The sequence below is a fragment of the Gossypium hirsutum genome, chromosome A05, assembly GCF_007990345.1.
Source record: "Gossypium hirsutum isolate 1008001.06 chromosome A05, Gossypium_hirsutum_v2.1, whole genome shotgun sequence".
Lineage (NCBI taxonomy): Eukaryota > Viridiplantae > Streptophyta > Magnoliopsida > Malvales > Malvaceae > Gossypium > Gossypium hirsutum.
Genome location: NC_053428.1, coordinates 6,248,371 through 6,273,150, shown reverse-complemented (window position 1 = coordinate 6,273,150; position 24,780 = coordinate 6,248,371). Strand labels below are relative to the sequence as shown.

The 24,780-nt window shown below is 32.4% G+C and overlaps 3 protein-coding genes and 1 pseudogene across 4 annotated transcripts; 3 read left to right on the top strand and 1 right to left on the bottom strand.

Annotated features, from left to right (window-relative positions):
- The first annotated feature begins 5,750 nt into the window (after positions 1-5,750).
- On the top strand, positions 5,751-6,329 carry LOC107937915 (flowering-promoting factor 1). Its single transcript, XM_016870915.2, has one exon. It carries the CDS (start codon positions 5,835-5,837, stop codon positions 6,132-6,134), a length of 300 nt encoding a protein of 99 aa, XP_016726404.1. The 5' UTR covers positions 5,751-5,834; the 3' UTR covers positions 6,135-6,329.
- A 2,719-nt stretch (positions 6,330-9,048) lies between these two features.
- LOC107937909 (replication protein A 32 kDa subunit A) lies at positions 9,049-12,140 on the bottom strand. The gene is made up of 11 exons (XM_041113036.1): positions 12,021-12,140; positions 11,791-11,921; positions 11,556-11,675; positions 11,258-11,355; positions 11,021-11,062; positions 10,814-10,894; positions 10,197-10,275; positions 9,985-10,086; positions 9,818-9,897; positions 9,482-9,550; positions 9,049-9,372 (listed from the first exon to the last, which is right to left on the bottom strand). The coding sequence occupies exons 2-11, from the start codon at positions 11,893-11,895 to the stop codon at positions 9,288-9,290; spliced, it is 861 nt and encodes a 286-aa protein (XP_040968970.1). The 5' UTR covers positions 11,896-11,921; positions 12,021-12,140; the 3' UTR covers positions 9,049-9,287.
- A 3,792-nt stretch (positions 12,141-15,932) lies between these two features.
- Positions 15,933-21,484, top strand: LOC107937906 (protein ACTIVITY OF BC1 COMPLEX KINASE 1, chloroplastic). 2 transcript variants are annotated; one of them, XM_016870902.2, is made up of 14 exons: positions 15,933-16,370; positions 16,522-16,728; positions 16,952-17,041; positions 17,139-17,285; positions 18,146-18,310; positions 18,491-18,631; positions 18,732-18,911; positions 19,279-19,474; positions 19,575-19,702; positions 20,249-20,320; positions 20,660-20,772; positions 20,862-21,009; positions 21,094-21,163; positions 21,261-21,484. In XM_016870902.2, the coding sequence occupies exons 1-14, from the start codon at positions 16,074-16,076 to the stop codon at positions 21,323-21,325; spliced, it is 2,019 nt and encodes a 672-aa protein (XP_016726391.1). In that variant the 5' UTR covers positions 15,933-16,073; the 3' UTR covers positions 21,326-21,484. The 2 variants fall into 2 exon arrangements, with proteins under 2 accessions (XP_016726391.1, XP_016726392.1); XM_016870903.2 differs by having other exon boundaries at positions 16,216-16,354.
- A 1,772-nt stretch (positions 21,485-23,256) lies between these two features.
- LOC107937913 (AIG2-like protein D) lies at positions 23,257-24,724 on the top strand (annotated as a pseudogene).
- Positions 24,725-24,780: the final 56 nt, after the last annotated feature.

The window sequence follows — 24,780 nt, the reverse complement described above, 5'->3', positions numbered from 1 at the left end:
TCTATTACTTGTAGTAGTGAATAATGGGAAAGTTATGAAGGTAATGGATATAATGATAGTTTCTTGAAAGCTATACTTATGCAACGAAAATGTTACTTGTAATTTTAAGTGCAAGTGCATGGTTGGATAAACCAAGAAAGAAAAACACTTCTACTCTAGAGAAAAATTAATAAATGATATTATCAACTTATTTAAACTTTTTAAGTTGTGTTCTTCAAAACATCCTAATAATAGAGAAAACTTGTAAATTCTGCAAACATTTTAAATTTAGCTTCATAAACATTGAAGTTATTTTGCAAGGAATGGTATTTTCTAACACTATTATTATTTGAATCTTTAATAAAATAAAATAAGAAACAAGTATATAATAATAATGGGCAGCTTGACTAACAAATTTTTTTATTTGGCAGCAAGATATTTGCGTGGTTTCACCCGTACCCTTGGATTGAGTCCCTAACATATTTATTTTTAACTGAAGTGGTAATAGTCAAATTGATTGTGGAATTCGTCAAATAATTGTTTTCCAAATAAAACAATTTAAAAATGATTGAACGAGAAAATCGATAAAATAATAAGAAAAATTAAGAAAAATTGAAAAAAAAATTGAAAAAAAAACTGGAAATATGAGTAAATAATAACAAAAAAAAAACATTCATTTTATAACAACAAAAATTAAAAATTTATACCTTATAGCATTAAGGTAGCATTTGGTCTTTTCTCTTGTTATGGTTTTAATGGAATGTGATTTGCGGAAATGTAATTATCGAAAAATTTACTTTACAATGTTTGAATAAAATATCATATTCACATATTTAAATTTTATAATAAACTTTATTCTTAACAAATATTTGATAAAATTTAAATTGTTTTTTAATTTATAAATTTAATTAAAAGCAAATTTATTTTAAATTTGTCTTGTTTACATTTTCTAAATATAATAATGTATATATAAAATCATGAATATCTAAAATTTGAAAATTAATAAGAAAAAAAAACTTGAAACCTCATTTTGTTTTTGCTAAAAGTTAACCCATCTGGATATAAAAAAAATATTTGATTCCGAATATTGCTTGGACCTAATTAAAGTATAAGAATATAAAACCATAGGCAGTCTAACCCACAATTTTTATACATCTTGAATGTAACAATTGTACCCATATTCTACAAAAGATAATAAGTATTTCATCAAATTTGTAGCTGAGAGAAAAAAATGAAATCAGGAAAAAAAATTACTTGCAAACAATCTATTAAGTAATAAAGAAAATCAAGGAGTAGGAATGAGGAAGGAGGTAATAACTTATTTTTCTATTTATTAACAAACTAATATCCTAAATCAATGTAAAATAGAATTAATTTTATCTTAATATTTTTTTAACTTTTCAATCTACATGAAAAAGTAACTTCGAAAGAAAAGTTAAAATCTAAAAAAGTAAATAAATTTTAACATATCAAATTCCAACTAGTTAAATTTAGTTAAATTTTCAAAAAAGTGACTAAATTGGAAATACATTTTCTCTTATGCTACTCATTACATAATCTACTATTTGGAAAAAGAAAAAGAAAAATTCATATCGAATTCGAATTACCATATCATTATGACTTACTAATCCATATTACATATGCGAAGGCATAATCTTCTTTGTCTATTTTTTTTTCCTTCCGTCAAATAAAAAAAAACTCATTTTCACCCTCTAAAAATCTCATTGACGTGGAGTGTAATGGAGTAACAGACGTTTGGTAATTTCTCCTCCGCCTAGGAGAAAAGATCCCATCTACTTAAATTCTACATATCCAGCAGAAGATCTAAAGCCGCAAAGCCATTAGTCAATGTAAGAATGTCAAAGAACAGAAAAAAGAACTTGGGCTCAAAATTGCATCAGCTTGGGCAATAAATATATGCTATGAAAAAAATGGTTCAAATAGTTTTTGTACCAATTTTTGTGGTTTCGATTTTTAGTTAGAAATGATTTTATTGCAAAATATTTCTATTCAAAAAATTTTAAATTAGTAATGGTAAAATTACACATTGACTCCTTCAATAATGATAAAAATTTAATTTAATTATTTAAAAATTATAGATATATAAACTATTAAAATGACAAATTTATATTTTTATTATCGTAAAAATATATAATTTAATTTCAATCCCCTTAAAAATTTCTAACTTTGTCTCTAATTTATTGCTAAGATAACTTTATTATCTATTTAGTTCATTCAATCAATTCATATAGTCGAATTTTAACAGTTTTTACCCTGAAATTGATTTTTTAATGAATAGTTTTAAGGGGAGGGTTAGTCTTTTAAATAAAAAATAGTATATAAAAATTTCAAATGATATTATTATTATTTAATTAGTGACACTGACTGTTTTTTATATTTTTACTGAGTTAATACGTGATTCACGGCATCAATATGTCTCACATCACTATTGAAGATAAAAAAAAAAACCTTTTTATGTGAATGGTAGTTCCTTTTAAATAAAATATTATTTTTAATAGAGATATTCTTTTTAAAAAAAATGGATAAGTTAATTTCATTTAAAAAATATTATAAAAAAATTAAAAGATGAAAACATAGTTACAATATTGTTAATTGATTTATTAACAAATGGAAATGGTATCACCAAGTAACATCAATCAATATGTATATACATTGAATAATAATATTCCCTTGGCTGTACGCAACTATTACATTAAGTTAAGGAGTTTTGGGAGGGGAATATGCATAATTAAATACGTATTATGGCATCACCACATAAATAAATTTACTTATCCAGGAATTGTTTTAATTTATCTATTTCTCTCCTTTAGCTTTCGCATCATTCCTTTCCTAATTAATTTATCTATTTCTAGTTACTAAGACAGCTAATTATACCCTCCACCCTACTTTTGTGGTTTATATAAATATATGACCTAATCTTGCTTTATATTCTTAGATATTAATGAGTATATATGCCCTCGCCCTTTAATACTTATTTTAGTGAGTTCGGCAGGATTTTGATAAGGATCTAGATGGATGCTCATGCTCTACTGCTATGGGAAGGCTGCATTCTTTTAGTTTATTCCATTTACATCCTCTTTGCAAAAGGATAAAATCCTGTATTTTTATATTTGGCATCAACATAATGGTAGAATTGTTTTGGCATGTACATACACATAGATAGCATAGGATTTAACCAAACCATGGATTGGTGATGGAAGGGTCTGTGTCATTTACGACATTGTGCCATTTGGTATGCTTAAAGACGAACACAAATCAAAAGCAAAGGCAGCTCCTTGTGTCTTTGTATTTCACTAGCTAGTTCTGCCACCCCTCACCCCTTTGCATCATTGGATGTCTAAACACTAAACTAAAGCCATAATTTATAAATACATCAACAATGGTTTGGAAGGAATTACCGACCGCCCATATATATACCTAACCAAATCCATATATAATTAGAACCTAACTTAAGACTAACTCAAATATATATTACTTAATATCTTATTCGTAGCATATGAGATTTCATATACCTGCAAATATAGTACCACTTGAGTTATACCGGTGGATAACATATTTTTAAGTATGTGGGTTATATGTCTCAAGTTTGGTAGTTCAAGTCTCTGTGAGGTCATTACTCTCTTCCTAAAATATATATCTGATAAAATGTGCAGTATACTCACTTATATACCTCAAGACTTTTTCTTTAAATGTGAAATTAATACATGGTACCTACTTTTTTAGAATACTTAGTATGTCCTACGTAAGTGATTTTATAATTATTTTTGCGCATTATATTGAAACTTTTCTAAATCTTATATATTATATTATTTTTGTACCTCCAATGATCAATGATCAAAGTGCTCCTTTACGTGGATCATACATGACCCGATAGAAGAGCAAAACAAATTCCTAACCACAGGACAACACCTTAATATTCTTATGCAACAAGATGCAATAGTTAATATAATTTTTATTCCTTAAATTTAATAATTAAATCACTTATACTATTTATATTTAATATATATTTGGCTCTACTTTACTACTTATAGTTGATAACTTAGTTGTTTTGATAGTGACCATGACAAACGTAAAAGAAGCAGCATATTTATTTGCGGTATGCAATGCAAGTAACCTTTCAAAGTTGATGATGTTAATGAAAGATTTGACAACACGAGTATGCCTATGACCTCTCTTGGTCTTTGCCTCAATCTCGGTGAGTCAGTGAGGACCATCTTTTTACCTCTCTCTATATACAGCCCATGTGATGCCTGTGGGCCCTTTTGCACTTTTACCAACTACATACACACACATTACCATATTATTAGCAAGATTAGAGGTGATAAAAGTTCTCTGATGTGATAACAGATGACTAAATTTTATCCTTGCTTCTTAATGCTTTCAATAACAACAATCAAAATACCTATTATTTTATAAATTGATTACATATCGAAGTGCGTAGTAAGAAAGGATACGCATGTAATTTTTTGAATTTCTAATTCAATAATTAAATAAAAATTAATAAAAAAATTATTATCTATAAAATTATTAATATTTTAATCATAAATTTTTTATCAATTCATGATGATTAATTTTATTAATTTACAGTGATTAATTATATTTATTAACTGTTAAATTGTTTATTTTTAATTTAATCAATTAAATTAATTGCGTAAATATTAATTTTATAAAACTTTAAGTGGTAAATAATAATAATAATAATAATAATAATATAAAAGAAATAAATGAGATAAGAAAAAAGACTAAAACTGACTTTTAGGGTTTTGAACAATTGATAGCCAATGATGAGCAATCAACAAAAAATTATAAGAAGCCCAGAGACAGATGCCTACTTTCAGTCATCAGATGCACTGTTTAAAGGCGAAGGCAGAATTTAATTTGGTTTATAAGGGAAATGGAATAAATTAATAAATTCCCGGGCCCAGCTGGGCCAAATCTAATGACAAAATTGTCTCTCTTCACGTGGACATCTCGTGATGTATGTAAGTGGGCTTGCACCCTACATTGCAGTTGCACACATATTTGCCTGCCCTTTTTCAACACTCTTTTTCATATCTCAAAATTAGTATTACTGTGGAATGGATAATTTAGGTCAGTTTAATTCAATGCATTGTTATTTTGATATAAAATTTTCCATCAAAAACTATTTTTTTATAACAAAAAATACCGTTAAACAGATAAAATATTAGTTTAAATCATAATTTAAAAAATTAAATAAAAAAACTTATAAAATTATATATATATTGAAAGCTGACTTTCGAATGAAATAATTTTATTTTTGTAAAGTTAACAATGAACATACGCTTTATCTATATTTAAATTTAAAGAAAAGGAAAAAGAAAAAGGAGATTCTTTCTCCAAACACAAACATACATACCCCACGGATGGATGGATGGTATGTGTGCCCTAAACTACGGTCCTAAAGGCATCCCTTGTACCCTCATTCATATTTAAACCCATGGGAATAGGGTCCCACAATATCTAGATTCTCTACCAAACGCAAACCTAAACACTCCCCTCCCCTTTCAATATCATTAGTACATCGTCGTCGTCGTCAACACATCAAACCCCTACCCCCCCGCCTTTCTTTTTTCTTTTTTATCACTATCTATTAGCTATATCCCACTCCTCTTTACCCTTACCTAAGACTCACTGCATTTATATTTTTTTTATTTAGGTTCCTCTTGCTTTTATGTGTCCCGTCAGCACACGTGTATATACTATTATATATATACCCTCCCCTCATCCCTCTTTACCTCACAAACAACCTAACAACACATACTCTCTAACACACCTACTTGCCCACACACATCAAATACCACATTGAAAAAAAAATGGCTGGAGTTTGGGTGTTTAACAATGGTGTATATCGGCTGGAAAATAGTCTCCGGAGACGGGTTTTGGTGCACTTACCATCGGGTGAAGTTGTATCGTCCTACTCATCCTTGGAGCGCATTTTGAGAGGTTTAGGGTGGGAAAGGTACTACGGGGGTGACCCTGATCTCTATCAATTCCACAAGCACTCTTCCATTGATCTCATTTCACTCCCTAAGGATTTCTCCAAGTTCTGCTCCGTTCACATGTATGATATTGTCGTTAAGAACCCCAACGTCTTCCACGTAAGAGATATGTGACGGTCACACCACCCGCCACAGCTACCTCTCTTTTATCGCTTGTGTTATCCTTTTTCTTCTCTTTTCCAATCAGGGGATTTAGGGCATTTTTATGGTAGGTGTAGTGTAATACTGTATGTTTAGGATTGGTTCCACTCACCACATCTTCCTTAGTAATTTGCTTTGCTATAATAAAGTGGACTACTGCTTGTACTAGCTTGTTTGATGGATTGCTTTGTTTGTTTCATGTCTGTATGTACATATTTTATATTTGTTTAATAGTATATAATTACTATTTACTAATAACGATCGAGGTATGGAGCTTTAACAGCCGCTGGAGATTTTAGTTTGTTTGTTTTTTTACCATCAATGTCGAAACTCTCACCCCATCACTTTCTACCATGTCAGCCTGCAGCTACGATTTGCTCCGACTGTTGTCTTGTCAGCGAGACAAGACAGACTAAAAAGTGTCGACCCCAATGATTCTGAAAATGATGATTTGTCAGAATTTTGCCTTTTCAAACACAAGGGTCCCATAAACTCTAGTCTTTGTTTTATTATATCAGACCCGACCTAACAGAAGGTGTAAGTAATTAACTGATGCCGGCCGGGGACTGTAAGTTGAGAAACGATTCAAAATACTCCCCAGCCAGATGTTAAACATTAATATACATATGATTACGTATCAGTTTTATATAAAGAGAACACTCAGATAAAAAAGACACATTATGAGATCAGTTGAGATATTCGGAGAGTTAACTTATGCCTTATAGTGATGATCATCCAGCTAGCTATGGCCTATGAGTTGTTCTTAAATGAAATGAAATGTAGTACAACATACAGGTCTAATAGCTTTCGATACATATCTATATATAGATAATATGTAGCAGTCTATGAATGGAAAGGAAAGGAAAGGAGAGAAGTAGAGACAAAAGTATATCTGAATGTAAAATTGAGGGTGTTGTCGAATCATAAAATTAGAAAAGAACAAGTATAAGGGAGGATAATGATGGAGGGGGGCCGGATGAGCCCAACCCAACGGACTGGGAGAGGGAGGGCATATGGGGAATCACGTGAAGCTGATCACGACACTTCATCCAAAGCCACGCAATTGCTGCTGCTGTTCCAATGGGACGTGTTATTTCACCAAAAGTCTCTTCCATCTGAAGTGTGACTGCACGTGGGACTTCTTTCATTCCTTATTATTTCAAAGGACAATGCAAATTGTTGTATGTTTTATAGCCAGCAGGCGAGCGTATATAATTATATGTCAATTTATGTATTTTTCCTTTTCGGTGCCTTTCGAATCCCAATTATTAAGTGACTACATTCCTTCATTACTTTCACACCTCTGAAAACGTTTAAATATCCAATCCGAGCAAGCTATAAATCAAGAATTGGCATTAATTACTCTTATCATATTTCACAAATTTATTATTTGTATAATTGTTTTGCATTATTGAAAAGGGCCAAAAAAAAAAAAAGCAAAGGAACAGTCAAACCTTACCTAAGTCCGAACCATGTTGCACTTTATTATGATGACGATGAACTCACAAATATTTTACACCATACATTTTTATATCATTTAATCTCATTTTGGCAAAAGAAGTGGGTATAGTCTATTAGCATTGGTAAAGCAAGCGTTAATCTTAACAGTAATTTGTAATCAAATGGTAAAATTTGTTTCATTATTATTTATTGATACTATTTTTTTGGTCATATTTAGTCACACTATTATTACGTATTGTTCAACAAACTCTCAAACGCAAAACGGAAAGCCGGAAACCACGCTTTGCGTAAAGTAACGATTGCTTCGTCAACTGGTTGTACAGAAAATAGTACTACTGTAATTGACAGACCATCCAAACTTAAAAATAACTAGCTAACGCGAACTCCTCTGCTCTATATACCTTTTCTCCTGCGTTGCTGATTCACCCAACCCATTTAGCAGAGCAGTGAAACTCATTTACCCATTAAATTCAACACAAAACAAACAACAATCCCACGGTAGATAAAGGGAGATAACCACCGATTTTTTTTTTATACTTGTATATTTGAAGGTTAAAAGTTGAATATATATGTATATACATATACACTATACGAGCTTATTATTTATAGGGATGTGCAAAATTCGGGCAAAATCAAAAAAATTCAGTTAACTGACCGAATTTGATTAATCGATCAGTTAACCGAATTAATTAGATCGGAGTCGGTTAATAATTTTTTAAATATTCGATTAACGGTTAATTCAGTTCGAAACCAATCAATTAACCAAATTTTTTCAATTAAACCAAAAAATAATAAATAAAATTATAATATATAAATAACCCACTATTCACTCAAACCTAATACAACATAAACCCAGATACCCAATCTAATATATATTAACCCAAATACCTAACCCTATCATAAAAATTACAAATAATTTAATAAATAAAAATAAAAATCTAAAACTAAAAATAAAAATAAAAAACATATAATTTTATACAAAAAATTCAGTTAATTTGATTAATTTAGTTAATTTTATACTTATTCTAACCAAAAAATAAAAAAATATAATTTTCAGTTAATTCGATTAAACAACCGAATTAACCGAAAAAAATTCGGTTCAGTTAATTTTTTTTAAAAAAATTCGGTTTGGTTAACAATTAAAAATTTTGAAAGATCGATTAATTCGGTTAATATTATTTTGGGGCGGTTAACAGACTCAACACCCCTAATTATTCAACAATAGCTAGCTCCTAAGACCTAAGGCTAAGAATTACAGCCACATCGCATATTATACTATGTTATGTTAAGCTCGGGCTAACGTATTTCGCTCCCTTTTAAATTAACAATTAAAGTCCTTACTGCTAACACCAGTAGAGCATTATAAGTACAACAATAGAAGAAAAAAAAAAGGAATCTATCACAAACGTGACGCAAACTCAATGTCTGACAAAATGAAAATTAATAGCACCTAAATATATGATCAAATTAATATAAAATTTCAACAATCCATCCCCAGCCTAGATTGAATGAAGCATCCCGTACACTCCTAGCATTAGATATATACACGCATACATGTATGCTCTATCAAAAATATCCAGGGATGTGAGTATCATACTTCTTCATTCAATCATTACGGACCCAAAAAACGCAATTCCAAGCTAAATTAAAGCTGCACTCGCAAACTTAGCAACCTTCCACTGCCTTGTAGTGGTAATCGTCAATGGAGGAGTACACCAAACCTTCTCGTTCAAGAAACTCAATAGCATCCCTATCATACAAAGAAGATACAAGGAAAACGAATAAATTCAATCATAAAATGAAATATAACACGCCTATAAGTAAAACTGCTTAAAAAAAAGGAAATTCATAAAAGATACTTGATCTTCTCTACAGGAGCTTTCAAGTGTTGTGAAAGTTCATTTACATGCACCCCAATTTCTCGATCACTGTAAAACAGTCAAATCAATTTAGAAAAAGAGTTAATATCAAGAATAAAGCTTTAAGCAAAAGCATGTCAATGCATTTGATGGAGGTCTCTTGGATACTTGTAGTACCTTAAAGAAACTAGAATCTAAAAGCGATTTATGATTTTGATACAGATAATACATGCACAGATCTGTGTTGCTTAAACACAGATAACAGGTTTTCAAAATCAAAACATTTTGAAGCCTATTTTTCTCTATAGGGGAAAACTAAATTTGAGCTTCACTTACATGTTTGAAGGTTGCTGCAGATAGTTCAGGACCAATTTATCAAAACCCTTGAATCCATCAGTACTATATTGGACGGAAACCTGGAAAAAAGAAAACATATTTATGTAAAGCCTAAAAAGTAAAGATCTGAAAAAATAGCAAAAAACTCTTATATTTTGCTTCCATACATCATTCACCGAAGCTGGCTGGTATCCATTTGATGCACCTCGAACAGGGGTGCTGAATGATGAATTTGTCATCTGTGGCTGGGCTGGGGCACCACCCTCCAACTACAATTAGCATGAGGAAAACACCCATCAAAAGCTATTCTCATCTCAAGAGAATGAATCACAAGCCTAAGCGTTTAATATGCAACTTTATTGGTTTTAGACATAAATACCTGTACCTTGGAGTTCTGCAGATGGTAATGTATGCACTCAATAAAGTGGCAAGTAATTTCATCAAAATTTGTGACAGGCCTGAGAATATCAAGAAACCCAAAGAAACTATGACGCTAATGCTTTCACACTGATGCACAGAAGTGTATTAAATAGAAGCCAAATAGTCATCACTATTACATATCCAAGATAACATAACAAAGATTATAGGTTAAACAACTAGATGACAAATGGCCAAAATGAAGAATTAATATTAAATAAAAAAAATAAAAGTGGCATAGCGAAAGAAGCTCATTGCTGTTCTGATCGAACCATAAGCACACTAAAATGCAACTAAGGTAAACACTGATACATTCTCAGACAGTAGGCTCCTTTGGCATCAATTTCTCATTGCAACGCCAAAGCAGAGTAGCATAAACAACAATTGTTATTCTTGTTGTCTCTGGTGCTTGCTTCATTGGGAATTCAAATAAAGCTAACTTAACAAACACATATATATGAATCCGTAGAAACAATGCCACGTCACATAGATCAGATGGCATTAGAACCGTTAATGTGATCTGATTATGGACATACCAAATATCAAAAAATTGGGAAAACAAGAAAATTTAGACCTTACCTCACAGAAAAGGCATTTAGTTGCTTTTTGCCTTGAAAGTTTTGCAAGTGTCCAATGACACGAACATATGTTCCATCCCCACTGTAAAATGAAAGTAAAGAATATAATAAGATAACAACTTATATAAAAACATCTAATGACATTCCAAAAGACAAAATAGATCATGCTTGATTGAATTACATAAAAGGAGAGAAGTAAAGAACTTACTCTATTGCATCCATTTCCCTTGCGTCAGCACTTTCAGTTACCCTGATTGAAACAAATAAGCATTTGAAGGAAATGGTTTAAGATTTCAAATCAAAATTGCTTCTCTAATTTCAATATTGATTTTAGCTGTAGTGGTTAAAAAAAAACTAGGCTACTATTACTAATGAAGACAGAAATCACTTAATAACTTATGATATTCACAAATTAATAGGGTTCAAATAGAAACTGGTGCATCACCATCTTATACATTCAATTCGGCCAGTTCCATCATCAAGCTCGAAACGAACATCTGAGGACCTTACGTTTTTGTTAAACAGCATCCCGACCACCTTAACCTGAAACAGCGAAGCCCAAAAAAAATTAAAAAAATTTCTTCAAAACTAAATAACCAATAGTTGAATGTCTTAATTGAAATCTCTTCAAAATTAAGCTGCATAGATATGATACTATAGGGCTGTGACTTGAAACGTATGATTCATTCCATGCGAAACAAATAAATAAAACGGAATCAGCCAAAAGATCGAATAAATGGTACATTGTTCACATGAACACCGTCAATTGCGAAATTGGGCTTCTCATCGCCAGATTGAGAAGCTTCACTTATCTGCTTCACCGTAGCTGATAACAATCCCTGTGTGTCCCGGCTCTGCTTATCCTAAACAAAAATTAAGAAATTGAAATTAGACCAACTATAGCAATCACAAAATTTTGAAACAAGGATTTAGTAATTTCACGGGTATAAAGAGGAAAGAAAGATGACCGATCCATACCTGAGATGGAGTTGAATTAACGAACTGAGAAGACTGAGACTGAGAAGGCATAAATCCGCCGCCGGAGAAGGCGGTGGCTGCGTCGAACTGGCTGCTCGAGAACATATTTGGGACTCCAGAAGTAGAGAAGCCTTGAAACTTGAAAACGAAATTATAATTAAAAGTAATAGTACTTTGTAGAATTAAAGATAAAATTACTGCTACAAATATAGATAGAGAGAGAGATTTACCTGTTTTACTTTCCCGCCAAGTAGTTTGGTTTTCCCGCCTGATTCTTGGCCGCGAGAAGTGCAACAAATAGTAAGTGCAATCTCGACAAGTTATTTGTTTTAGGCTTTTTAGTATTAGTGTTACTTGTATCCCCTAAAGTTTTTTTAATCAAATCCCCGAAAGTAAAAGGCCGAATCAATAATAATATTTACGTCATTATTATTTTGTGTAATGATTTTGTATGACCTTAATATGATTTTGTGGGTTAAATTAGTCGTATACGTAAAAATATATATTATTAGTTAAATTGATCGGTTTTTTACTTTCTTAATATAATTATTTTTTTTGGTTAGATAGTTAAATATTAATGATTTTATTCTTAAGTATTAAGTTCAATTTCTCTCCCGCTCATATTTTTATTTTTTATTTTTAATTAATATTTTTAATATATCATCTCCCTAAATTAAATGCTTAAATAATAATGATTTCAAGTTTTTTTATTTTTAACTAATAGTTATATTGTTTTCAATTTTTTTATTTTTAATTCATATTTTTAATTAATAAATCTTTTATTCATAAAATCAAATAATTTATTATAAATATTATTATTTTTAGTAAATATAATTTTTATATGTGTAATATTTATTTTTCAATCCATATTATGAGTGTAGTAAATTTTAGTATTATATAATTTTTTATGTTTATTTGAAATATTTTACATATAAAAATATTTGAAATATCATACCCACAATATAGATGAAAAAAATAATGATATTTGAAATATTTTACATATAAAAATAATTATTTTATTTAAAATAATTATTTTATTTTTTAATATTAGAAATCATAATACGCATAATATGTCTGGAGAAAATAAATATTTGACATAAAAATATTATATATAAAGAAAAATATATCAAAAAATTAACTAATATTTATATTAAATATAAAGGAGTTATTAATTTCAAATATTTTTAACATAATGATATATGTAAAATATTTTTTTATTATATAAATACATATTTATTATTTGATTTTATGAATAAAAAGAGTTATTAATTAAAAAGATGAATTAAAAAATTAAAAAAAATATTTATTAATTAAAAAAAGCTTTGAAATAATATGAAATAAAAATTATAAATGTGTTTAGAATATAAAGTGAACTTGTGACTTAAAGATAAAATCATTATTATTTAACCATTTACTCAAATGAGTTGATATGTTAAAAAAATTCATTAAAAAAATGTTAAAACAACACGAAATAAAAAATATGAATGCCAGCGGGAGAGGATTTAAACCCGAAATTCAATAATAAAATCACTAACATTTAATCATTTAACCAGAAAAACTAATTATATTAAAAAATTCAAAATTTGCAACTTAAAGCTGGACATATTTTCCTATCAACTGTACAAAAAGTACACTCAATTGAATGTGCTTTCACATAAACAATTTATATTTTTAAATTTTCAAAAAATTGACCTGTTTAACCAATAATTTATATGTGTAAGTACTAATATATTTCCTTGCGATTGACCAAAAGAATGTGATTCAAAGTACCGACTTTCTTAACAAGCTCGAACAAAACAAAAGGAACAACGTTAGTCATCAACAAATTTAGGGAGGGCAAAAATATGGGCTGAGATTAGGGAGAGGGTGGAGAAGGTGAACTGGCATAGGATTCTTTGGTTTCCATTGTACATATCTAAGCATTTTCTTATTACTTGAAAATTCTGAACAAGCTACCTTCTAAAGGGAGATTTCACAATGATAGTTGTTGTTTATTATGTGGTCAAGCTGATGTGTTTTTCAAGGAAAGTTTTTTTTACTCTGTAATGTCTGAAGAATATTGACAATTTGTAATAAAGTCTTATCTTGGTCCATCATGTTTTTGAAAGGGAAGTCTCTTATTACTCTTTGTTCTAAAGTTGACTTTGAATGCAAGTGTCTATATGATGTTGAGAGAAAGGAATTTACGGCAGTTTAAGAGAGTTGAAGCAAACGAGGAAGTGATTGTTAAAAAGATTAAAGATTCTGTACAAATTAGACTTTGGGGAAGCATATTAATATGAGTTGGCACTGTAATTCTACAGCTTTGTACAAACTTGGGGATTATACGTCATTAGTATGCAGTGTAGAGATTGTCTCGTTGGTTGTAATGGATTCTTGTTGATCTGTAGCAGATTTCTGCTTCTTCGGTAATAAAACAAATTTATCAAAAAAATATTACTGTAAGTTAAACCGAATTTGACTGGTTGTTATCAGATTGGTGATCGAAATGATCAAATCAATGGTTTATCAGTTTGATTGGTTTAACCGATTCGATTAAAATTTTTAAAATAAAAATTGATTCAATTAGTATTTTAACTGATTGAACCGGTCCATAATAGTTTCCAATCAAATTAATTTAAAGCCGTTTTTTGAATTTATACCTCAATCGATCCGATTCAAACATCATTAGTTCTGATCAAATCCAACCTAATAAATTTGATTTTTTTTGTTTGAAATTAGAATTTCATGGTATTACAATTTTTCATTTAAGATTTTCAACCTGCCCCATAATAAAAATATTATTTTTTTAAATTTCATATTTATATTTATGTATTTCAATTAAAAACTTTAAACTCAATCAAAATTTGTTATTAATCTTTGCAAATGTTTTTAGAATAAAATCAATCGATCAATTTAATTAGACCATCGATTTTTCGTTCTGACTAATTCTTATGGTTTGATTAAATAAATCACTACTTTTTTTTTTAAATGTTCAGCTGATTCGAATGCCAATAGAATCAAGTTTTTTAGCTCGACTCAATTGATTCATAGGTCAACCAATTTGATGCTACTCTCCGAATCAATTCCCAATCCAATTGGTCGGTCCGGTTTAGACAACCATGGCCTTTGCATTATGCATAATCGTGAATTTAGTTAATGCGCTCTAAACTGGTCAAATTTAGTCCCTATATTTTTAAAATTTGAAATTCAAATCCTAATCTAAATAATAATCATTAAATTCACCGAGTTAAATTCTACCGTTTCCAAAATTTTACATTGGAAACTTATTATCACATTTGAAATGTCATATTAGATTGTTATTTTTTATATAATACTCACAAAAAGTACACATGTTATTTTAGGCAATGTATTTAATGACTATTGTTTTAAATCATGACTCAAAAATTAAAATTCAAAAAGTATAATGAATAAAAAAGATCAAAAATAGATAATTGAAACTAAATTCACACCTTACACATAGTAAGAGATTTATAACATAATATTAACCTAATAGATTTAATTGCCATCATTTGGTTCTAGGGCCCCTTAAGTGAAAAAAATTCTATTTAGGTCATTTGAAAATTTGAAAATTTTGAATTAATAAAATTACACTTTACCTCCTAAAAATGATAAATATTGATTTAGTCATTTAAAAAATATAAAAATAGAGGCTACTAAAATGGTGAAATTATATTTTTACTATCTTAAAAATTACAATTTAATTTCGGTCCCCCACACAAAAATTTTCTGACTTCGCTCTTGCTTGTTTCATGATTGAAATTTAAAAATTTAAAAGCATAGTGATTAAAATTAACTAAATTAAAAATATAAAGTCTAAATTTAAAAAATATAAAAAATTAATAGCAAAAAATAGATTTAAATTTATGGTAACTGAATTTGAATCTAAACAGTAATCCCTCCTTGATTATAATTAATTCTATCACCAGTATTATTTTTAAGGAGCAATCTCACCTGCTAAGCTTGAATGGACATCTCTTATGCGCCTGAGAGTCAAAACTCAAAAGATATAGCCACATCCGTTGCCACGCAAGACGTAACGCATGTTACGCATCTGCGTTAAACAAATAGCGTGGACGCATCGCAAGCCAAACAGACATCGTTTATAGCTTTACTATTCTCTCACGTATTATAAATATATTATTTTATTAATTCAAAGAAAATTATTATCTGCAAAATGTTATGTGGTTGTCCATTTTAACTATTTTTTAAAGGAAACTCTTTTATGCTCTCAATTGAGCGGCTCCTCTCCAACGCCAAAGATCCCTCTCCTTCAAGGTTTCATGATGAACTTGATTCACTCCAATTGCATAAACAGATCTCAAATCTCATCTTCACCAGTCTCTATCCATGGCGTCCCACTGCCACGAAGAAACAAGAAGAAACACTCAGCGGTCAGAGTTTCTAATTTTGCCGCCTCATCAACTGAAGTTGTCGCTGATAATGGAAGGCGGAGTTTAACGGCCTCCGTCGACTCCAAGAGCAGGGCGTTAACTTCGGGGATGTCTAGCAGTGCTTTGGAACAACTTGATATTGAACGCGGTGTTTGCATCCCTTTTCGCAAGTACTCCCCTGAGACAGTACGATGATATTATATCTTATTATATACTAGTAATTATATAATATTTTATTCAGTTCGCTATTTTTTTTTCCGGTTAGTCTGATTGGTTTAATGATCATAGGAATTCTGTTAATAGCTGCTTTTAATTTGATTTTTCTTTTGGCATATAGGTCAGAAATAAGGTACTGGAATCTCGAGGGGCGGTTGCATCACTAATTTTACGTGGTGTGGAGATTGTGTGGAAATTGGGGCTGTATTGGTCTTCTTTGATGTACGATTGTCTGGTCGGGAGGGATAAAGAGGTCGTTCCATTTCGAGCTCGCCAACTCAGGAATCTATTATGTGACCTGGGACCATCTTTTATCAAAGCTGGCCAGGTTTTTCTCTTTCACTCTTCATTTTTCAAACTGTTGTTGTACTCGTAAATGGTTCTTATAATTTCTTCCCGTTTGAACTCACTGGATGCTATATTCTACTTGACCCAATGAAAAGGTTTTAAAGATGAGTTTCCCTAATTTCTTATAAAAAATTGTTGAATGGGGGCTGATGATCAGATAATGTCTTTGACCTGGTGATGGTTATTTTATTTTGTTCTGACAGGTTCTTGCTAACAGACCTGATATTATCAGAGAAGATTATATGAACGAACTGTGCATTCTTCAAGATGATGTTCCTCCTTTCCCCAATCAGGTGAGAATGAACTCTATTATCCCTGTGTGAACAAGTGGCCAAATTTTGTGTTATGCTGGGATCTTTCCCTTTTACTTGATGAGAATCGTATTGACAGGTTGCTTTTAAGATCATTGAGGAAGAATTAGGCCAACCCCTTGAAGCTTTATTTAGCAAAATTTCGTCGCGAACAATAGCAGCTGCAAGCTTGGGTCAGGTTTATCGTGCAACACTTTGTTCTTCAGGTGAAGATGTTGCAATTAAGGTATTTGAGTTATTACCATTGGCTTTTGTCTGTTTTCTCCCATAGTTTTGCAGCTATTGTTCAAGTTTAAGTTGCTATTGGCTTGGTGATGCTATCTGCCTTTTTGAGTTTGATAGGCTAAACTGCTTACTCTGATCTTATTATTGATAATCAAATTAGCTGTGTTTGAGCATGCGTTGCAGTTTGAATTGTACTGCATGAATAGTGTTACAGCTGTAATTTTTCTACATGACAATTGTACTTTTGGCTACATGACCAGATTATGTGCTTAGGTATTGTTGCAGCTTAAGTTCTACTAGCATGCATTGTGTTCTAGCTGTAACTTTTCTAACTTTTGTAATTGTACTTTGGATTTCTTGCTTCCTTTAATTGCTCTGCAGTGAATGGTTAAAAGGTAGATTTTGGTTTGCTTAGCATCTAATTCAGTTTATAACAGTAATTTTAGTTATATTATTTAGCTTCTGCACGTACATGGAAATGTTTCCTACTCTTGCTATTCTTTATGCTTTTAATCATGTCATGAACCCAAGTTTGAAGCTACTAATTACTATTTCGACTTTTTGTATTTAAGGTTCTGATGTTTTTATGATTTGACATCTCCATGCTTCAATACTTTTCTTATAATTGTGTCCTTTTGTTTTAGGTATATTTTCTTTTATTCTCCATTTAGTCTACCTATTAGAATCTGCTAATGAATTATTGCATTTTTGCTGAGAAATCGCGTTGGTTGTGATCTATCTTGCATGGCTATATTTGTATTGCAGGATTCTCTTTTAAGTACAGCTCTATAATGGTGACCTTACAACAAAAGCAAGGACAAGTTTTCGTAATACAATTAATGAAATTTCCTGTACTTACAGGTCCAGAGGCCTCAGATAGAACCTATAATCTATCGTGATCTTTTTCTATTCCGAACACTTGCCTCCTTCTTAAATGGAATTAGTATACAAAAACTGGGCTGCAATGCTGAACTAATAGTTGATGAATTCGGTGAAAAACTTTTGGAGGAGCTTGATTATACCTTGGTATGTTCATTTATGCTCTTTTTACAAAGATTAGAATGGAGTTTAGCTTGATTGCGAGTTAGATTGATGTCTTTACAAATTCATCTTAGCCACAAACAAAAACTGCTAAAATAGAGGTGTTGTTTGTATTTGTATCTTATATTCTTCTCTTTCTTTTTGATTCTCTTCTTTATTATTTAGGAAGCCAGGAACATTGAAGACTTCCTTGAGAACTTCAAAGGTGATCCTACTGTCAAAATTCCTCTGGTTTACAAAAATCTTTCTGGGTCACGTGTTTTGGTGATGGAATGGATAGATGGCATTCGATGCACTGACCCACAGGTTTGGATATCTAGATTGTACACAGTATATTGTCATACTCATTTGGAAATGATTTCGTGCTGTATCACTTTGCGTAACATTTTCTCTCAATGCATCTCAGGCTATTAAGAATGCTGGAATTGATGTAAATGGATTTCTAACTGTTGGAGTAAGTGCTGCTCTTCGCCAGTTGCTTGAATTTGGGTTATTTCATGGAGATCCCCACCCTGGAAATATATTTGCCATGCGAGATGGACGTATTGCTTATGTGGACTTTGGGAATGTGGCTGTACTTAGTCAGGTAACATATACCAGAAGTCAATGCTGGACTTAGTAATGATTTATGCTCTATTGGTGTCAGCATGTAATTCCAATGAATTTCGTTGTAGTTCTTATATCAATTCATGGTAGCCAAATGCTTTTTTGTACTATACATGTTTTTACCAGTAGATAATGTTACCAATTCTCATTGTTGAGCATGTGCCATGCTTAGATTTGTTATGCTGCTTTCCTTCTTTCAAGAACAGTGTAATCTCCTGCTATATAGTAACTGACAGTTCCCTACTATGTGCGTCAAAGGGCAGTTGATAGAAATAGCACTTTCTTACTATTCTTCACAAAGTTTGGTCCGTCTTACCCTACACATTGTTGTGCCTTTTGTTTTTCAGCAAAATAAGCAGATACTAATTGATGCTGTTGTCCATGCTGTAAATGAGGACTATTCTGAGATGGCCAATGATTTTACCAGGCTTGGTTTCTTGGCTAGCGGAACTGATGTCTCTCCTATTATTCCGGCTTTAGAAGCCATCTGGCAGAATTCTGCTGGAAAAGGGCTTTCTGATTTTAATTTCCGAAGTGTTACTGGTAATTTATATATATATTGTGTCTTTTAGTTGATAATGTGTTTTTTCCTTAGCTTGCTTTTGATTTATGAAGATTGCTATATTTGATATTTTAACTGCAGGGAAATTCAATAAACTGGTTTATAATTATCCCATTCGGATTCCAGAGAGGTTTTCCCTTGTTATTCGTTCTTTGTTGACTCAAGAGGGCATCTGTTTTACACTCAAGCCAGATTTCAAATTTCTTGAGGTGAGGTTGCATTTGTTTTTTTATTTTGCCTGTTGCCCCTCATCGCCCTTTTCACTTTTAGTTATTTAGAAGAGATGGTCTTGAGGTTATCATTTCAGTTAGAACCTCAGTGGAAAGGGTCTTTTGTCTTCGGAATATCTAGCTTATAACCAAGCTAATCAATCATTAGTGTTCACTTCATTGCTACTGCAAATGTAACATATGCTGCATTTGTGTACGGGAAAAGAGGGGAGCAAAGTATCATAGACTGGGATGCTTTTGAAAGTGAGAAAGCCCATAGGAAATGCATGGCCCCTTAGTGCCCTTAAAATAACCTCCTCCTTTAAGCTTAAGATGTGCTGCTGCACAAGTTTACTCGTTTGTGAGTATGTGTATGTTTAGGATTCTTATAACTGAATTTCAGCTTCTTATGTGAATATGCACATGTTGCAAGCTTGCTATGTTTCTATTATGCATAAAATGGGATAATTATTTTATTCTAGATTGTGTTGGTACATATTGTGATATACATCCCAAACACTATACTGATTCTAGGTATTTCACTAGGTTGCCTATCCATATGTGGCAAAGCGCTTGCTGACAGATCCTAATCCAGCTCTTCGTGAACGCCTCATACAGGTACTTCTATCTGTTACTTGATTTAGAAGGCCTATCGCACTCTCTCTTCATTGTGCCATTTAAATTGGAGTGGCTGGTACTTATTACCAATTAGATTAAGTGTAACATCTCTATGTTAAATGATATTGTCATGTATTTACTGCTACAACTATGCATAAAAAGGAAATCGGGACTTTTTTTATGTGTTTCCTTTTTGCATATGACCTCTATTTAATGCTTCTTCAGTGGAGAGTGTGTATATACATATTTCTTTTTGGTAAATCATTAACTGTTGTTATCCAAGTTGTTGAATTGAAAGGCTCCTCTGGTTGTAATCGAGATAAAATCCTTTTCTGTCAGGTTCTTTTTAAAGATGGTGTTTTCCAGTGGAAACGGCTTGAAAATCTTATTGTTCTTGCAAAGGAAAATGTGGCCAAAATGAGTAGTAACCCTGCATTGCAAGTGAAGAACGGGTACGTAACAACTTGCTCATTTTATTGGAGATTCTAGCAAAGAATGAGCAGTTACAAAAAACTTTTACTTTATTTATTTATTTTTCTAGGCCAACTTCAAGAAGCTGGCAAACAGTAAGCAAGTTGGACTTGACAGACACCATTAAAGATGGAGCTCGACTTGTCCTCTTTGATGAAGGTATTCGTAGACAGCTTCTGCTTGCTCTCACTGAAGACTCTAAGCTCCATGTTGAAGAGGTTAGTATTAATTTCAGTGGTTGTAATTTAATTGTTAGAATACATAATGTATGAGGGTTCTTAATACTATGGTTTGTATATTAGCTGGTGGATGTCTATAAACTGGTTGAAGATGACATAAACATACCAGCGGTGGCTATGGAAGTTGTACAAGGTAAATTTGTTCAAGCTTTTCAAGCTAGGTCAAAATATTTTGATATAAGCTGTTGTTAAATCTTTTACTATTATTATTTTGACACTTTAACTTGCAGATTTTCCAAATGTGGTTCGGGATTTCTTGCTTTCCTGGAGCAACTCGGTTCTGTCTAATAGATGATACAAAATTTTGGTGTAAACATTTATTTTGTATAGATGAGTTCCACATGGTGGGAGCAAAGAGCAGTAGGTTTATTTTGAAACTGCTAAAAGTGTATATGGATGTTGTACGTTGTAGGGGAAAGAGCTGTATATAATATATATATCCATTGTTTTTTTTCCCGGTAGACAAGAACTGGTTACGTAAAAAACTAACATGCGCCAGCATATAAACCAGAAATATCCTGTTCAAGAATATTCAAGATCGAACCAGGCGGCTGAACCAACACCTGCATTGGGCCAACAGCACCTGCAAGTTCAGTCATATGATCTGCAGCATGGTTAGCAGTACGACGACAAACATGACACAGCCTAACAGATTAGTTTTGACGGAGGAGTTGAGATACAAGCCTAAGCTCCACAAGGTTACTATCTGCAGCACAACCACCGGTAATGAACTCAACAAGGACGCTGTTACCGCTCTCCAGCTCAACATGACTATAGCTGCGCTCCCAAGTGAGTTGGAGACCTTCATAGAAAGCTCTCGCCTATTCTGAAAAATTGAGGATGCCCCTACAGTCATTGCAAAAAATGCTCCCTACAGTCATTGCAAACCAAAATAGCAGTCCCCAGTGGAACCTCGGCACACACCTCCGACTGAAGAATGTTGACAGCTACCGTAGCACGACCCATCAGTATTAATTTTAAGCCAAGTCTCTAGTCCTTCCAGAGACATCTCACCCAACCCATACTCATCGAAACCACCTCCAGGCTGCTGCTACTAGCACCTTGAAAAACAAACTGATTTCAGCAAGGCCACAACCGCCAACAAGAGAGGGAAAAAACAATGAGCCACCACCATCAGGCAATGCTATAGCATCCATATTCTGCAAGTTCCCTCGAAGCCATGGGAATGCAAATTAGCCAGAACAATAGAGGACCAGACCCCTTGTGCAAACAAGCAATTACGAACGACATGAATCGAAGTTTCCATGGAAGCCCCACAACATTCGCAGCAGCCAGACGAAGCCATTCCCAGGCGAACCTTTTGCCCATAGAAATGCCCGAACCTGTTGAGGAATATGGCAGTGCCAAACCAAATGCCAATCAACTGGATTTGCTGAGCCCTCCAACCGTGGAAAATGAGCATATTTTTTGGCTACCGAAAACTTGCTGGCACAAAACCAGTGCCAAGCAATGCGATCATCCCCAGCTGCCTTGGACGGCGGCAAAACAGCTGTGATCAAATGCAAAGCCGACACTGGTAAAACCAAAGTTAAAAGCTCCCAATTCCAGTCCCCAGAAGCAGTGACCATATCACAAACTCTAACAAATTCATCCAACATCCCGGAACCAATGAACAGCCTTTTAAGCGGACCAATGTCAGGTACCCAGATGTCGTTCCAGAAGTTAACAATTCGCCCACTGCCAACAATCCAATAAACACGAGAAATTGTTTTTTGGCTTATTTTACAATGGAAAGGTGGAATTTATTAGATGTATCCTGAAGCAGTCGGAAACGCCAAATCAAGTCATATTACAACCCTTGTGAGTTGTGATTGAAATAATACCGTGTAGCAGGTGGCTAAATAAAAAGGTATAAAAATATTAAATATGGTTTCAACACTGTCGCTCTAGGCTCTGGTGTCAATTTCTTTCTTTTTAAGAACACTGTTATTAATTAAAAAAGTTACTTGAAAATTACCAACTTATCTAATTTTTTTTGTAAAAACAAAATTTGAGTTTAATACTTTTATCTAACAGTATATATATATAAGATGTTTGAAATTGAACAAATAACGGGATGAGTACACGATTGCATAGCATTTGCATTTGGGCTAATAATCCTTCGTGTTGATGTTGAAGGTGAAAAACAGTGTTGGGCTGTTGTCAATGGGTTTGGGTTTAATTGTATATAATTGTTATAGAATATTGGTGCTGGCAATTAGTGAATTGGCAAATCCTCAGGTTAAGGTTGAGGTTGAGGTTGAGGTTGAGGACTAGTGCTAAATACATAAAGACAGGCAGAAAGAAAAGATTGATATAATATATTGGAATCCGGATCAGTCGGAAGAGAGGTGAAAATGGGGGAAGCAGCAGTGGCAGCGCACAACGTATTCGTATATGGAAGCCTATTATAAGATGATGTGGTTCGTGTCCTGCTGAATCGAGTTCCCCCTTCCTCCGCTGCTCTTCTCAACCACTTGTATGTATCTGCTCCATCCATTCCTCAATTCAATAATCTACAGCTTCCACCTTTTCTTTTGAATTTTACTTTTAATTCACAATTTGTGCAGCCACAGATTTAGCATTAAAGGACGCGTTTATCCGGCAATTCTCCCAGTCCAAAACTGTGATGTTAGTGGCAGGGTGCTAATAGGAATATCGGATCCTGAATTGTATATTTTGGATGAATTTGAGGATGTTGAGTACCAAAGGACCCGCGTTGAGGTCTCCTTGCTGGTAATCCATTCTATTTTTCATTTAGTTTTAGTATATTACCATAGCCTAGTCTAGTCTGACCCAATTCATCTCCTCTTCTAATTTCTGTGTTGTTCACCTTCCCTTTGGCTTGTCCTGTATTGGGAAATTGATTTCATTCTTCAAGGTGATCGAATCTATGCATAGCCACAAAATAACAAATTCGTCATTATGCATAGCCAACCCAAGCACACCATTCTTCATCCAAATTAGTAATAATAATCTATTATTCCATTATGCAGAAAAGTTCTGACAAGTTACAAGCCCACGCTTATGTGTGGAGCAACACTAGTGATCCCAATTTGTACGGTGATTGGGATTTTGAGGTATTTTTCATTTTTTCTTCTTTGCTACTATGCGGGTGGAGCCTGATTTAGAGGTTTCAAACGATACTACTACTTTCACTTCTGGCTAACAATAACTTAGAAACAAACAACAAAGGGTCCACAATTCTTACTTCTTAATTCCTTCCAATCTGCTGTGTTAATGAACTGGAATTCAGTGAAGTTTTCTGGAAAAATAGGATAAAAGTGACACTCTGGTGTAGCAATCACTTGAAAACAGAAAATTCTTTGAAGTTTTATGCACCTACAGATTATGCAGTGTTTGTGATTGTGTATTTGCATGTGTTAAAAAAGGAATGGAAACAAGTGCACAAGGAAAGGTTCATCAAGATGACAATGGGATTTATGGAAGAACTAGAGCTGCCTGAATCAAAGCCAATAGGGGCCACTTACGAATCCTTCTATCAGCAAGATGATGCTGAAAAGTGAGGAATCAATTATGCTCATTTTTTTTTTCAAAATCTATGTAAATAATTAGGAGTCCGATCTATTTGGCTTGCTTGAATAAATTGCAACGTGCATTGCAGACAAATTTTACTGTAATTCTATCACGATTCACGGATGATGAGTAATAAAGAAGCTCATAATCTTGTTCATTTCTTTGTATTCTCACACTCAAAAACATGTCCGATTAAAAACAAAAATATAATAA

Bases quoted from the DNA above. Each gene is read 5' to 3' on its own strand.
- LOC107937915 (XM_016870915.2), top strand. From the start codon at position 5,835: ATGGCTGGAGTTTGGGTGTTTAACAATGGTGTATATCGGCTGGAAAAT.
- LOC107937909 (XM_041113036.1), bottom strand. From the start codon at position 11,895: ATGTTCTCGAGCAGCCAGTTCGACGCAGCCACCGCCTTCTCCGGCGGC. The intron at 11,063-11,257 runs GTGATGCACCAG...TGTTTCAATCAG, and splicing joins CGAATTGAATGTATAAGATG to GGTAACTGAAAGTGCTGACG. The intron at 10,276-10,813 runs GTAAGGTCTAAA...TGATATTCTCAG, and splicing joins CTAAATGCCTTTTCTGTGAG to GCCTGTCACAAATTTTGATG.
- LOC107937906 (XM_016870902.2), top strand. From the start codon at position 16,074: ATGATGAACTTGATTCACTCCAATTGCATAAACAGATCTCAAATCTCA. The intron at 17,042-17,138 runs GTGAGAATGAAC...TCGTATTGACAG, and splicing joins TTCCTCCTTTCCCCAATCAG to GTTGCTTTTAAGATCATTGA. The intron at 18,912-19,278 runs GTAACATATACC...TTTGTTTTTCAG, and splicing joins ATGTGGCTGTACTTAGTCAG to CAAAATAAGCAGATACTAAT.